The sequence below is a fragment of the Anomaloglossus baeobatrachus genome, chromosome 4, assembly GCF_048569485.1.
Source record: "Anomaloglossus baeobatrachus isolate aAnoBae1 chromosome 4, aAnoBae1.hap1, whole genome shotgun sequence".
Classification (NCBI taxonomy): Eukaryota; Metazoa; Chordata; class Amphibia; order Anura; family Aromobatidae; genus Anomaloglossus; species Anomaloglossus baeobatrachus.
The window spans coordinates 166,468,625-166,481,661 of record NC_134356.1 but is presented as its reverse complement, the minus strand read 5'-3'; the positions used below and the strand labels follow the sequence as shown (position 1 = coordinate 166,481,661).

Here is a 13,037-nt window from a genome sequence, read left to right as displayed (position 1 = left end):
ATAGGGCAAGGAGAACGGCATCATCTGAGCGAGAGCTGGGACCGCGGCACCCCCCGCCAGCGCGGCCGGGACCTGGGCAGGCCCATCCCCATCCACGGGTGCCACTGCGGCTGCGACTGCCGCTCCTCCAGCAGCTCCGTCGGGCGCAGACATCTTGTTTCCATCCCCCTTAGCCTCTTTCCCTCTCCTCCTCTATCGGGGTGGGGTTTAGGCCTCCGCGCCTCCACTACTCGAGGAGACGCTCGAGCGGGAACTTTTCGCGCCAAAGATGGCGGCTTCTGAAATTTTTCCGGCCGGACACCTCCGGCGGTAACAAGGCGCACCTCTACCAGACGGCAGAGCGGTAAGATCCTGTTCGTGACGCCAAGCTGTCACGGGCGGAGGAGGGGACGCTGCGCTCTCCCACTGCTCGGGTCCGGCTGCTGCTGCTGCTCGGCGGTGGCTCGATCGGTGGGCCGGATCCCGGGGACTCGAGCGGCGTTCCTCGCCCGTGAGTGAAAAGGGGATTTGATTGTGTGGATTTATTGTCCGTGACGCCACCCACGGTTGTGGTGATAATGGTGACACCACCGCTGCTCTGGACGGGGATCCCGGGAGTGGTGACAGGGAGCAGCTTGGTTGTTATTTCTCCCCTCCGTGGGTAGGGGGTTGGTTGTCCCGGGGCCCGGTGATGGGGTAGGAATTGATGGCAGGCGGGCTATGGGGCCTGGCGAGGTGCAGGGTCGCAGGAGCAGCGCTGTGCCGCATGGCACGGTGGTACTCACTCAGCCCAATGATGAAGACACAGTTTCAGTAAAACACACGGCTGGATGGACGGGTCCCACAGACGGCTGCGGTGTTGTTGCTCCCGGCAGCTTGGTGGTGACTGCCTTTACCTGCACCTAAGATGTGTGTACGGTTCCAATGGGTTCCCACCGGTAACCCGCTCCCCGGCTTGGATATGGGCCGGAGGAGCCCCTTTTGCCCGCAGGCGCTGGCCCTGAGAAATGGTTGCCTTGGTGGTGGCGGTGTCTCTCTCACTCGGTTGGACGGTTGCCTTCTGTCGGGACTTGACTGTTTGGAAACCCAGGAGGTCCCCTTCACTAACGGATTTGGCAAATTCACGGCGACTCCTAGCCGTACCGGGGTCCGAAAAGCCCCTGCCAGATGGAGCTGGCTTCTCTTTGTGTATTGGTCTGGTACCGCCGGGCCACCGCCCGTCCACGGTCCTTACGGTAGACTCCAATCGGCCACTCCTGCATTCGGTCACCACCGTCTGCCAACCTTGCTAATCTGTCCGGGCCACACACCCGGACCAACTTCAGGCTGCTTAGCTGTCACTTTCCTTCCTCTCACTTTCACCTCTCCAACTAGACTGACTGTTTTTCCTCCTCCAGGACTGTGAACTCCTCGGTGGGCGGGACCAACCGCCTGGCCCACCCCCTGGTGTGATCATCAGCCCTTGGAGGAAGGCAACAAGGGTTTTGTGTTCTGGCTTTGGTGTGCCTGCTGGGAGTGTGGGGTCTGTGGGTGTTGTGCTCTGTGGCCCCTGGCTTGTCCAGGGCGCCACATGTATATGTGTGCATATAGTTATGCGTATATGTATATATATGTTGGTATTAGGTCATTGACTTATAGATATATATTATATTTAATTCCTTGACTGTGGGATTGTGATCTATTGTCTCTGACACTTTACATCCAGCATACTTACATTGGTATTAAACCATTACCTTGCCTATAGACATATATTACCCCTATTTACCATTTTTTGGCTGTGGGAATGTGACGCCCTGGCCCATCAGGTCGTCACAGGGTATTGTGCAATCTGCCCTTCTGCACAGTATCCGCATCCTCCTTGGTTACGGATGCCTGTTCTTTGGTGTTGCTAAGATCAGAGCAAGTAAAAACCTTAGGAACACTTTGCACCACACCCACCAGACACACCATTGGGGGGCCTGAAGGGACTAGGGCCGCCCAATTGGGGAGTAAGGGGAAAGTGAAAAGTGAAAGGAGAAGTGAAAAAGGAGTGGAAGGAGTAGGAGTGTGGAGTGGTGACTCTCAGAGGGAGAGGTCACCGTGTTGGAGCAGGGCTCCTCTAGACTACTAGGTGGCAGACGTTGGTCTGGGCCTGGTAGGAGCTGGAACCTCGGTTGCAGGAGATTATGTCAAGGGGCACGGATTTGCCGAGGAGCGCAGCCGGCGGCCTTGAGCCATCTCCAGGCAGGGGCCAGGGCACGACGGGGTACGTGAATCCTAGGCCGGGAAGTAGCTTCAAGCGTCCTGGTAATGTACCCGACGGGGGTGAAGTCTTCAAGATTCATCCCTCACCCGCTCCAAAATCGGGGTACTAGCGCAACGAGGGGATAGGACTTTTCCCAAAACAGAGTCCATCAAATCCCAAGCGTGAACCCTGAGAGCAAGCTCACTCCGTTAGCCATACGGGTGAGCGGGACCCGATTAGTTCCACACTATAGGGTCCAAACAGTGAAGAAGGTTCCACGGAAAAGGTCACAGGCTAACAAGCAACACCAAGAGCACGGATCCAAGCGTGCTCCCTCCTTGCTGCAGCGGTGCTCAGAATTCTGGTTTACAAGCTGTCGGTGTCAGTATTCTTGGACTGAGTGAGTACTCCATCTTACCACGCACTGTGGGTGGTGTCACGACTTCCAAATCCCCTGTACATATTCCCCTCTTCACTTCGAGTGTCCGCGCCACCCCCCTCCCGGGTCCGGAGACCCCTCGAGCCACTATGGTTCCGGATCCGAGTGGCTCGGCCGCTGACACGGGGGTCGTACAGGAACACAATCAATTATCCTCACTAATTTGCACACTTACTTTCTTGAAATATATCATTATTGGTCTTATTATTGTCCTTATGCGCCAATTTTCAACTGTGGAGGTCATGGTCATGGTTCATGTATGGTTTTAATTGATTTTATATTGTGTGTATTTCTATGGATTCAATAAATCATTTTTTCTCATTGGATGTGCTCTTCTATTATGTGTGACTCTTCTTCTCCTTATTGATTTTGACTGGATCCGTCGCATCAGTTTTACCACAATCTGCTTCTGATCCATTGATCACAAACCGGATTGTGGTTGACGGCAAAAAACTGATGTGTGAAAGTAGAGTAAGCTATAAGTGTCTGAGTATTCTGCATCTCTCATATAAACAGTACAATCTTCAAGTACCAAAATCGCATATCTACTGTACACATTCATGTAATCCCGAACATTACAAACTCCTGTATACAAAATTCTGCGAAGTAGAACATTCTGCAATGTAATTTACTACTGCAAGTGAGGTATTATTTAATATGAGCACAACGAGTAGAGCATTCATAATAAACGCTAGACACAAACGTGGTATATTCTACACAGAATTTTCACAAAACACTTGACCAGTGTAATGGACACTGACAGTAAATCAGTGCCAGAATGGAGCATAATAGGAAACAAACAGCCCAAAATTAGATGTCATAGTGCAGTTAGTAGTTTCGATGTGTTCAGTTGTGGATGTACTGGGTATGAGTACAGGTTTCCAAAATCTCCAGCTTTAAATGGGTTAAGGTTTTCACTAAGAAAAAAAACAGCTGAAGCTAATATAATGAAGTAAGCAGCAGGGCAAGATCCCTGGTGCAGTCTGCTAATTGACATGGAGGGATTTGGATAGAAAACTACATCTCCTCCTAGGAATGGCTGGGACACCTTTAGTGATCATGTTGTACTATTCCACATGGCTGCTTTCCTTCTCTGCAAGTGACTCAGAACTGATGTATGACACCCAAGCTTTTAAGCTGATCCCTCCTTTGTTCAATGAGATGCCAGAGCGCCCAGGCTGGAGAGAAGGAACGTCCGTTCCACAATCTGTGGCCATCAAGTACATGAAAAAACTCTACAAGATGTCCGCCACCAAGGATGGTGTACCCAGGCTTCACCGGATCGCTGAATATAACACCGTCCGGCTGTTTCCTCCAAAGACTGAGTGTAAACCAGTATCCAAACTGGGAAACAAAGGTCGGTATTGTTGGTCTAAAATAATAAGTGGCCATATGATGGCCACTTTCTGAATGTCTGTTACGCTGCATCTTAGACATTTATGTTGGAAGGCATAAGAGGGGAATTCCTCACACTACTGTATATCCTTGATTTATTAAGACTGGTGATTTACATGAGTGCCTTAATGAAAGGTGTGCTGGTGTAAGATACGTTGAAATCATTAAAAGGAACCTGCCAGGAGACTGAGTGATCTCCAATGCTGCTGTCTCCCCTTCCCTGGATTGACTGGTCTCTCCTCATACACGCATTGCAGAGGTAGATCTGTCACTCCAGGCCAGTGGTCAGGGAGAAAGTGCCAGGGACCTGCCTCTCCGACTAGTCTTCCATGCGGCAAGGTTCCTGGCGGCTATTCGGCTATGTGTGCACGCTTCATCTTTGTGGTGACTACAAAGATGCAGTTTTGGCAAAAAACGCATCCAAAAAAAAGCATGTGTTTTTGATGTAGGTTTTTTTTTTTTCTGTATTTTTGTCCAATACGTTTAAGGATATGTGCGCACATTGCATCTTTGTGGTGACCACAAGGATGCACGTTTTTGGTCCCAAAAAAACGCTCCTACGACATGCATTGCTTGCCACGTTTTACTGCGGGGGGTTTTTTTTTTTTGTGTTTTTGCCCAGTGCGTTTTTTAAGTCAAATCTATTGACTGGAAGGGCTCAAACGCTGGCAAAAACGCAGAAAGAACTTACATGCTGCATATTTGTGGTCACCACAAAAATGCTGCCAAAAAAAGCTGCAACGTGCGGACAGCAAAAATGAAATCTCGCTTTGCTGTGGAAGGAAATGCATGCCGGTTTGTGATACGAAATGCACCTGAAAAACACGGCAAAAAAATACCGCGTGCGCACAAGGCCTTATGCCCTGTGCGCACACTGCGGTGTTTGCTGCAGAAAATGTTCATAACCTTTCTGCAGTCCTTCCCCAGCAAAACCTATGGAAAAAAATGCTGTGCGCACATTGTGGTTATCTTCCCCTACACGTCTTGCTGCATGTTTTCTGCAGCAAAAAGAATTGCATGTCACTTCTTTTCCGTAGGTACCTGCGGTTTTTGCCATAAGTCAAAAACCGCAGGTAACAACCATTGGAAAACTGCGGCGAAACCGCGGTAAGGCTATGTACGCACACAGCGTCTTTTTTAGGTTTTTTTTACCCTGCGTTTTTGGCTGCTAAAAATGCACCAAAATGCATAAAAAGCCACCCGTGGCAAAAAAAACGCACTGGCAAAAATGCATGTGTTTTTACCGCGTTTTGCTGCGTTTTTGATCTGTGTTTTTCCAATGCATTGCAAGGGGGGGAAAATGCAGAAAAACGCAGGAAAGAATTGACACGTCCATTTTTTTTTTTTTTGCTCAAACGCAGCTTAAAAAAAAAGTTGCGAGCGAACAGCAAAAAATGAGAACTCATAGACTTTTCTAGGGAAGCAAAGTCATGCAGTTTGAGCCCAAAAACGCACTGTGTGCACATAGCCTAAAACTGCATGCATTTTTTTCTGGTGCGGTTTACTGCGGTTTTTTACCGCAGGTGCGGTTATCTTTTATAGGGTCCGGCATTTCCTTAAGAAAATTCCATTTTCTAGTGCGCACAGGGCCTTAAACTGGTTTTCTGTGAGACACTGCAGCATTTCCGAATGAAAAATGTATGAATTCATGTAGCCAGCGTCTGATAGTCTACCTGAATTTCAGATATCGTGTATGAGCTGTTAGGTTACATTTGAAGAGGCATACACACCTTTTAATAATGTAACATACAGCTCTGGCAAAAATTAAGAGACTACTGCAAAATTTTCAGTTTTTCTGATTTTTCTCTTTCTAGGTATATTTTTGAATAAAATGTAAATTGTTCTTTTATTCTATAAAACTACTGACATATTTCCGAATTTTCAAGCAATAAATTTTGTATTTATTTTCTGAAAATGAGAAATGGTCAAAATAACAACAAAAAATGCATTGTTTTCAGACACTTCAAATAATGGAAAGAAAACAAGTTCATAATCATTCAGAAACAACCATAATAATGTTTAAACTCAGGAAGGGTTCAGAAATTAATATTGGGGAATAACCATGATTTTTGATCACCGCTTTCCACCAGTCTTTCACACTGCTTTTGGGTGACCTTATGCCATCCTGGTGCAAAAATGTAAGCAGTTCTTCTTTGTTTGATAGCTTGTGACTATTCATCTTCCTCAGGATTACATTCCAGAGGTTTTCAAAGGGGTTCAGGTCTGGAGATTGGGCAGGCCATGACAGGATTTTGATATGGTGGTTCTTAATCCACACATTGATTGACCTAACTGTGTGGCATGGCCCATTGTCCTGCTGGAAAAATTATTCCTCAGAGTTGGGGAACTTGCCTGAGCAGAAGGAAGCAACTGTTTTTCCAGGATAACATTGAATGCGGCTTGATTCAGATGTCCTTCGCAAAGTTTAATCTGCCAAATTCCAGCCTTGCTGAAGCATCCCCAGATCATCACCAATCCTCCACGAAATTTCACAGTGGGTGCAGGACACTGTTGCTTGTACACCTCTCCAGGTTTCCGTCTAACTATTAGATGACCAGGTGTTGAGCAAAACAGAAAATTTGACTTCTCAGAGATTACCTTATTCCAGTCCTCTATAGTCCAAGTGGGCAGCTTAAACTTTGCAAAAGACTTATGAATCAAGTCTCAAACAAGGTTATCCTGGAAAAACTGTTGCTTCTTTCTGCTCAGGCAATATTCCCCAACGCTGAGGACTGTTTTTTTTTTTTTTGTTTTTTTTTTTTTTTTTTTTCCAGCAGGACAATGCGCCATGCCACACAGCTAGGTCAATCAATGTGTGGGTAAAGGACCACCACATAAACACTGTCATGGCCAGCCCAATCTCCAGACCTGAACCCCATTGAAAACATCTGGAATGTAATCCAGGATAGTCACAAGCCATCAAAGAACTGCTTATATTTTTACACCAAGAGTGGCATACGTTCACCCAAAAGCAGTGTGAAAGACTGGTGGAAAGCATGCCAAGACGCATGAAAGCTGTGATTAAAAATCATGGTTATTCCACAAAATATTGATTTCTGAACTCTTTTGGAATTAAAACATTATTAGTATTGTTTCTAAATGATTATGACCTTTGTTTTCTTTACATTATGTGAGGTCTGAAAGCAATGCATTTTTGTTTTTTTGACCCTTTCTCATTTTAAGAAAGTAAATACAAAATGTATTGCTTCTAAATTTGGAGACATGTTATCAGTAGTTTATAGAATAAAAAACAATATACATTTCACTCAAAAATATACCTATAAAGAGAAAAATCAGAAACTGACAATTTTGTAGTGGTCTCTTTAATTTTTGCCAGAGCTGTATATTAACTGTGTGGCTCCATCCACCATAAATGTTAGTTACTCCATTCAGTGGCTGACTTATATTTGTGGAAATTTTTACATTAGAAACTTGTGGTGTAAATGATGAATCTTAGTTGGACTTTGCTATGCCCTCTTCTGCCTAGTTCTACCACTTTGTAAAAGCTGGATGAGACTACAGGAGGAAAGTCAGTTGTACAATAATTTGGGTCACTTAAAGGAGTTGTCTGGTCTAAAGAGAAGTGATTGCTGGGGAGAGCAGGCGGGCAGATTAGCACATATGGAATTTGCATGTTTCCGTGCCACACTACAACTAGACGTGCTTTGCTCCTCTCAGTACAAGTAAATTGAGCAAAGTCGAGCACATCTAGTCCACATAGGACCGCATGTATGCAAACCACATGCTTGAAGTCACGTGACTGCTGCTCTCACTAAGGCCCGTTTCACACGTCAGTGAAAAAGTGTTTTTCACTGGGGTGTAAAACACGCACATGTCCCTGCGTGTGCCGTGAATCAAGGCACACGTGGGTTGTCTAAGTGCAATCCGGGCTCCGTTATCCGTGGCCTGTGATTGCACTTAGAAAACAACTCACCTGCGCCCGCTCCCGCTGTGCATGGTGCTGATCGCTCCCGCGGTGCAGCAACCGGCCGGCGCTGAACCCCGCAGCAGCTGCTTCCGGGTCGGCTGTGTCGCGCATAATGAATATGCGCGACAGTAATCAGCCGGCACAGAAGGAGCAGGGAGAACGGGCTGCAGAGGACATCGCTGGACGCCGGGTGAGTTAAAATGTTTATTATTTTAAATGCACGTTTTTTTCTGGCACGTGTATCACAGACCACACCATTGCGTGGTCCGTGGAACATCAGTGATGCCAGAAAAAAATGGACATGTCTCCGTGCAGCAATCACGCACACGCGGGTACGCTGCACGGAGACACGTGCAGTGAAAAATCACTGACGTGTGAGCAGACCCATTCATTAAAATGGGTCTGCGTATGTCAGTGATTCTGGTACGTTTAAAAAAAAGCACAAACGTACCAGAATCACTGATGTGTGAAAGGGGCCTAATACTGGAGAATCTGCATGTCTACAGGACTCAAGTCTGTAGACTTTGTTAGAAGACTGGACAGCCTATTTAAAGGAGTTTCTTGACGCATCTATAAGGGATAAGCAGGTTATCCTGCAGAAACACCTCCCCGTACTATATCTCCTTAAATAAATACGAGAACCACGACTTTATTGCAGGAATGGCCACAGTTTTATTTTACCGTATATATGTATACCAAAACTCGTGGCCCAACATGCCACTCAATTGTTCAACTTAACCTTATACATATATACCCGTATATCCAGAAACACCGATAGATCCGTCCGAGAGGCAAACCATCATTCCTAACCCCCCGGCCGTAACCTCCAAACCGGCCCAGAGGACCACCTCGGCCGTGATCACCCGGCCCAAGGTGAGGGGTAACAACGTTCCATCGTTAATTACCCCTACCCAGAACCTGCGGGACCTCCGCCCACAAGTTCCCATCCACTCCGAAGCCACTCCCCTTGAGCGACTTCGTACCAAACAACCGACTGTCGGTACTCCCAACCTCTCAGACGGACCTATCACCCCGCTGTGACAACAATAGATTAGCAACTCAACCTTGTATTCACCTTTATTCCTCTTTTTTTTTTTTTTTTTTTTTTATTTTTATAAACATATACATAAAAATTATATATCAGGGCGGGCGGGTGGGACACAGAGATCAATCGACGAAAGGGGAGGTGATCAGTACACCCCCCTCTCTTATACCTCTCACAACACCCCACCCCATCCTTGCTCCCCCCCAATCCCCTTACAGCTCCCTTCTACCAATCCTGTCCTCCCACATATCCCCCATCCCATGCAAACCCCATTAACCCTTTCCTAACCTTGCACCCTCCCGATCGTCATGGGGTCCATTCACCCCTATGGGGCTCATTGCCCTTCTTTGCCTGCCATGATTGTGGTGGATTGGCATGTGGGGAAGCTTTTGTGATAGTTTAAATAAAATAAAATAAAAAAAATTTGCAGGCTTTTTCTTTTTTTAATAAACATATTCATCTATGGAAAACTGTTCCATTAACTGCCATTTAGCTAGCCGTTTTTTTTGTAAAGGATCCTTTTTTTGCCTACTGGATCAGTTTCAAATGAAAGATAAAATGGCAATCTGTCAACAGATGTTTTCCATAGATTCCCATGAGTGTATAGAAAAAATAAATCAATCATTTTCAAAACGGACAAGGTGTCTGCACAACTTTTTTGACAACTGATTGTTGCTGGATCTGTTATGACAGATAAAACAAAAAGCCAGCACTAAATGTGCACTTCAGCACTAAAAATTCCAAACTGTACTTATTATAAAAATTTTGAGATTTTGATATGAATAGTAGTTTGGGATGTATTCCACCGGTCTAGATTTTGGCGGTTGGTGACTGTTCACATTCAGTCATCAGGTCTTGTCCACAGGCTGTTTACTTCATGCAGCATTTGCTTGGACCTGTCCCGCCCACAGTCATGGGTACGGGATTGAAATAGACCAGGTGAGTGCTGCTAAGAGCAGTTCTACTATTCATATGTGATGTGAGGCCGTATGGCACATTTTATAAAAATATTTTAGTGTAGGACTGCCTCAAATGAGATTTGCCATGACGTGGCGAGGTAGCTCAAGAAATTGCAATTTTTTGCCAAAAATCTCAAAATTTTTATAAGTACAGTTTGGAATTTTTAGTGCTGAAGTGCACATTTAGTGCTGGCTTCTTGTTTTTTCTTTTGTTCTGACAGATGCAGATGATTACTGCAAGTGTGAACTTGGCCTTACCTTGTTCTGCTGCCTCATTGTGGCAAGCACAGATGAAGCGCATTATAACCTCAGCAATGCATGCTAAGGCCGGAGTCACGTGCGAGGGACTCGCCTCACCCGGCACGGCTGCACACTCTCCTAACAGGAGCAGGTCAGCTGGATGTATCACGCTCTTGTTCGGAGAGTGTCAGGCCATGCCTTTTAATGTGATGAGAGACTCGCGAGAGTCCCTTGCAAGTGTGATGTCGGCGTAATGCCAAGCATGGTTTTGCGCAACACCATAACCCCCACCCCCCTTCCCAATGTATTGCTACTGGATCTGCTCTAAAAGGCCCTGTCACACGCAGAGATAAATTTTTGGCAGATCTGTGGTTGCAGTGAAATTGTGGACAATCAGTGTTTGTGGCTGTGTACAAATTGAACAATATGTCCATGATTTCACTGCAACGACAGATCTGCCAAAGATTTATCTCTGTGTGACGGGGCCTTTGTGGATGATTACTAGACATGTGAACTTAGCCTAAATCTGCACAATAAGAGCAATGGCACATTTGTTACCTGTGTGTATACTGTAGTTAAGCACTGTACCTCAAAAATAAACCTGGCCTTAAGGGAAACTAACCAGCAGGATCTTTACATTTAAGGTAAAGGCAGTGCCATACTGGCGCTAGGATGGTGAATCAAATCATACCATCAGTTTCCAGATTGGATGTTTGCAGAAAAAAACTTCTATCAAAAGGAGTGATGTGTGCATAGGGGTGGGAATTTGTGGGGTGGGTCTTCAGTAATGCTTTCTTCCTGAGCTGCTTGCCTCTCCTCTATTTATTTAAATTCCCCCCCTTTGCCGCCGCGATTAATACTATGGCTGGTCCATGCGCATTATTTTCAAGGTTTTTCTCCAACAATTCAATAAAGTGTCACCGGAATCAGCGCATGCATGTGTGGCGCCCTGGACAAGCCAGGACGTCACAGGTACTGCAACAACACACCCCACACTCTGGTTAGGAACATCTAAGTCAGACACAAATCCTTGTTGCCTCCCTCCAGGGGCTGATGTCCACACCAGGTGGGGTGGAGCCAGGCGGTTGGCTCCACCCACCGAGGAGTTCACAGTCCTGGAGGTGGGAAAAGGAGAGAGAGAGTAGTGGAGTTCAGTTTGGAGTTGAGTGTAGAGCGAGAGTGAGGGAAGTAGTAGTGGAGGAACTGACTGGCCGTGTCTGGGTACGTGGCCCAGGCACAGAAACAGCAAGGTTGGCAGACGGTGGTGACCGTCTGCAGGAGAGGCCGATTGATGCACAACCGTAAGGAACGGGGACGGGCGGTGGCCCGCCGGTACCGGATCGGGGAGCGAAGAGAAGCCAGCACCATCCGGCCAGCACCATCCTACGGACCCCGACAAGGCTAGGAGTCGCCATAAAACCAGTCAAATCCGTCAGCGACGGGAACCTCCGGGGTTTCCCAGCAATAAAGACCCGACTGAAGGCAACCGTCCAAACCGTGAGGGAGATAAAGCTACCGCCAGAGCTAGAGCTCCCAGGGCCAGAGCCTGCGGGCAAGAAGGGGCTCCCTTAGCCAACATACCGCAGGGGAGCGGGTTACCAGTGGGAAGCCATCGGGGCCGAGAACATAATACCGGTGCAGGGAAAGGCAGTTACCACCAGCCTACCGGGAGTAACCATTGCAGCCGTCTGTGGGACTCGTCCATCCAGCCGTTCGTCTTACCAGAGACTCCGTGTGCGTTACTGGCTGAGTAAGTACCACCGTGCCGTCTGGCACTGCTTGCCCCGCGACCCTGCACCTGGCCAAGCCCTGCAATCCACCAAACAGACAATCACTCCGGTCCCCGGGACTACCACAATCCCCCTACCCCCGGAGGGGAGGAAAACATCCTAGCTGCTCCCTGTCACCGCTCCCGGGATCCCCGTACAGAGCAGCGGTGGTGCCCCAACCTCACCATACACCGTGGGTGGCGTCACAAACAGACACCCCAAACACCAACAAAACACCCCTTTCACTCACGAGCGAGGAGCGCCGCTCGAGTCCCCGGATCCGGCCCATTGCTCGAGCCACCGAGCAGCAGCAGCGCTGGACCTGAGCGTGGCCAGCGCAGCGCCCCGCCGCCCGCGACACATGCTCCGCGATCACCGATGCCACTTTACCGAGGACACTGTAGAGATAATTATGGATGGCAGCGCCACGTGCGTTTTTCTTCTTTTTTTTTTTTTTTTTCTTTTTATATTAATCTGTGCATGCGCTGCCACCACTCATATTAGTCTTTTATAGTGTCTTCAATAAAATGGCACTGGAGACTGTGATGCATGAATGAGCTGATTCCGACACCATTTTATTGAAGAGTTGGAGGAAAAACTTGAAAATAATAGTGCGCATGTGCAGGCCATAGTGTTAATCGTGGTGGCATAGGAGAGAAAAAGTAGGGAGGCAGCCAGGGAAGGAATAATTGCAGAAGACCTCACCCACAGTCCCACCCTAATGTACATGCCACTCAACCAATGCACTCATTTCAGGACCTTTTGATAATGGTTTTTTTTTTTCTTTCCTGCTGTGGCGCCCTGCTGGACTAGCCAGGTCGTCACAGGTAACATACATACACCCCCACCCGCATTAGACAGTAACATTAGCCAAACACAAAATCCTTGTTGCCTCCCTCCAGGGTCTGATGTCCACACCAGGTGGGGCGGAGCCAAGCGGTTGGCCCCACCCACCCAGGAGTTCACAGGCCTGGAGGCGGGAAAAGTGAGAGAGAGTTTGGAGGTTGAAGTGTGAGGAGTTAACACTTGGGTGTCTGGGTTTGTGGCCCAGGCACTGAC

At 47.5% G+C, this 13,037-nt stretch overlaps 1 protein-coding gene across 1 annotated transcript in view; it reads left to right on the top strand.

The window, feature by feature from the left end:
• The first annotated feature begins 3,677 nt into the window (after positions 1-3,677).
• GDF9 (growth differentiation factor 9) overlaps positions 3,678-13,037 on the top strand; it is a 31,942-nt gene continuing 22,582 nt past the window's right edge. Inside the window, exon 1 of the mRNA XM_075342331.1 lies at positions 3,678-3,999. Coding sequence (XP_075198446.1) covers positions 3,678-3,999 — 322 coding nt within the window. The remainder of the gene's footprint in view (positions 4,000-13,037) is intronic.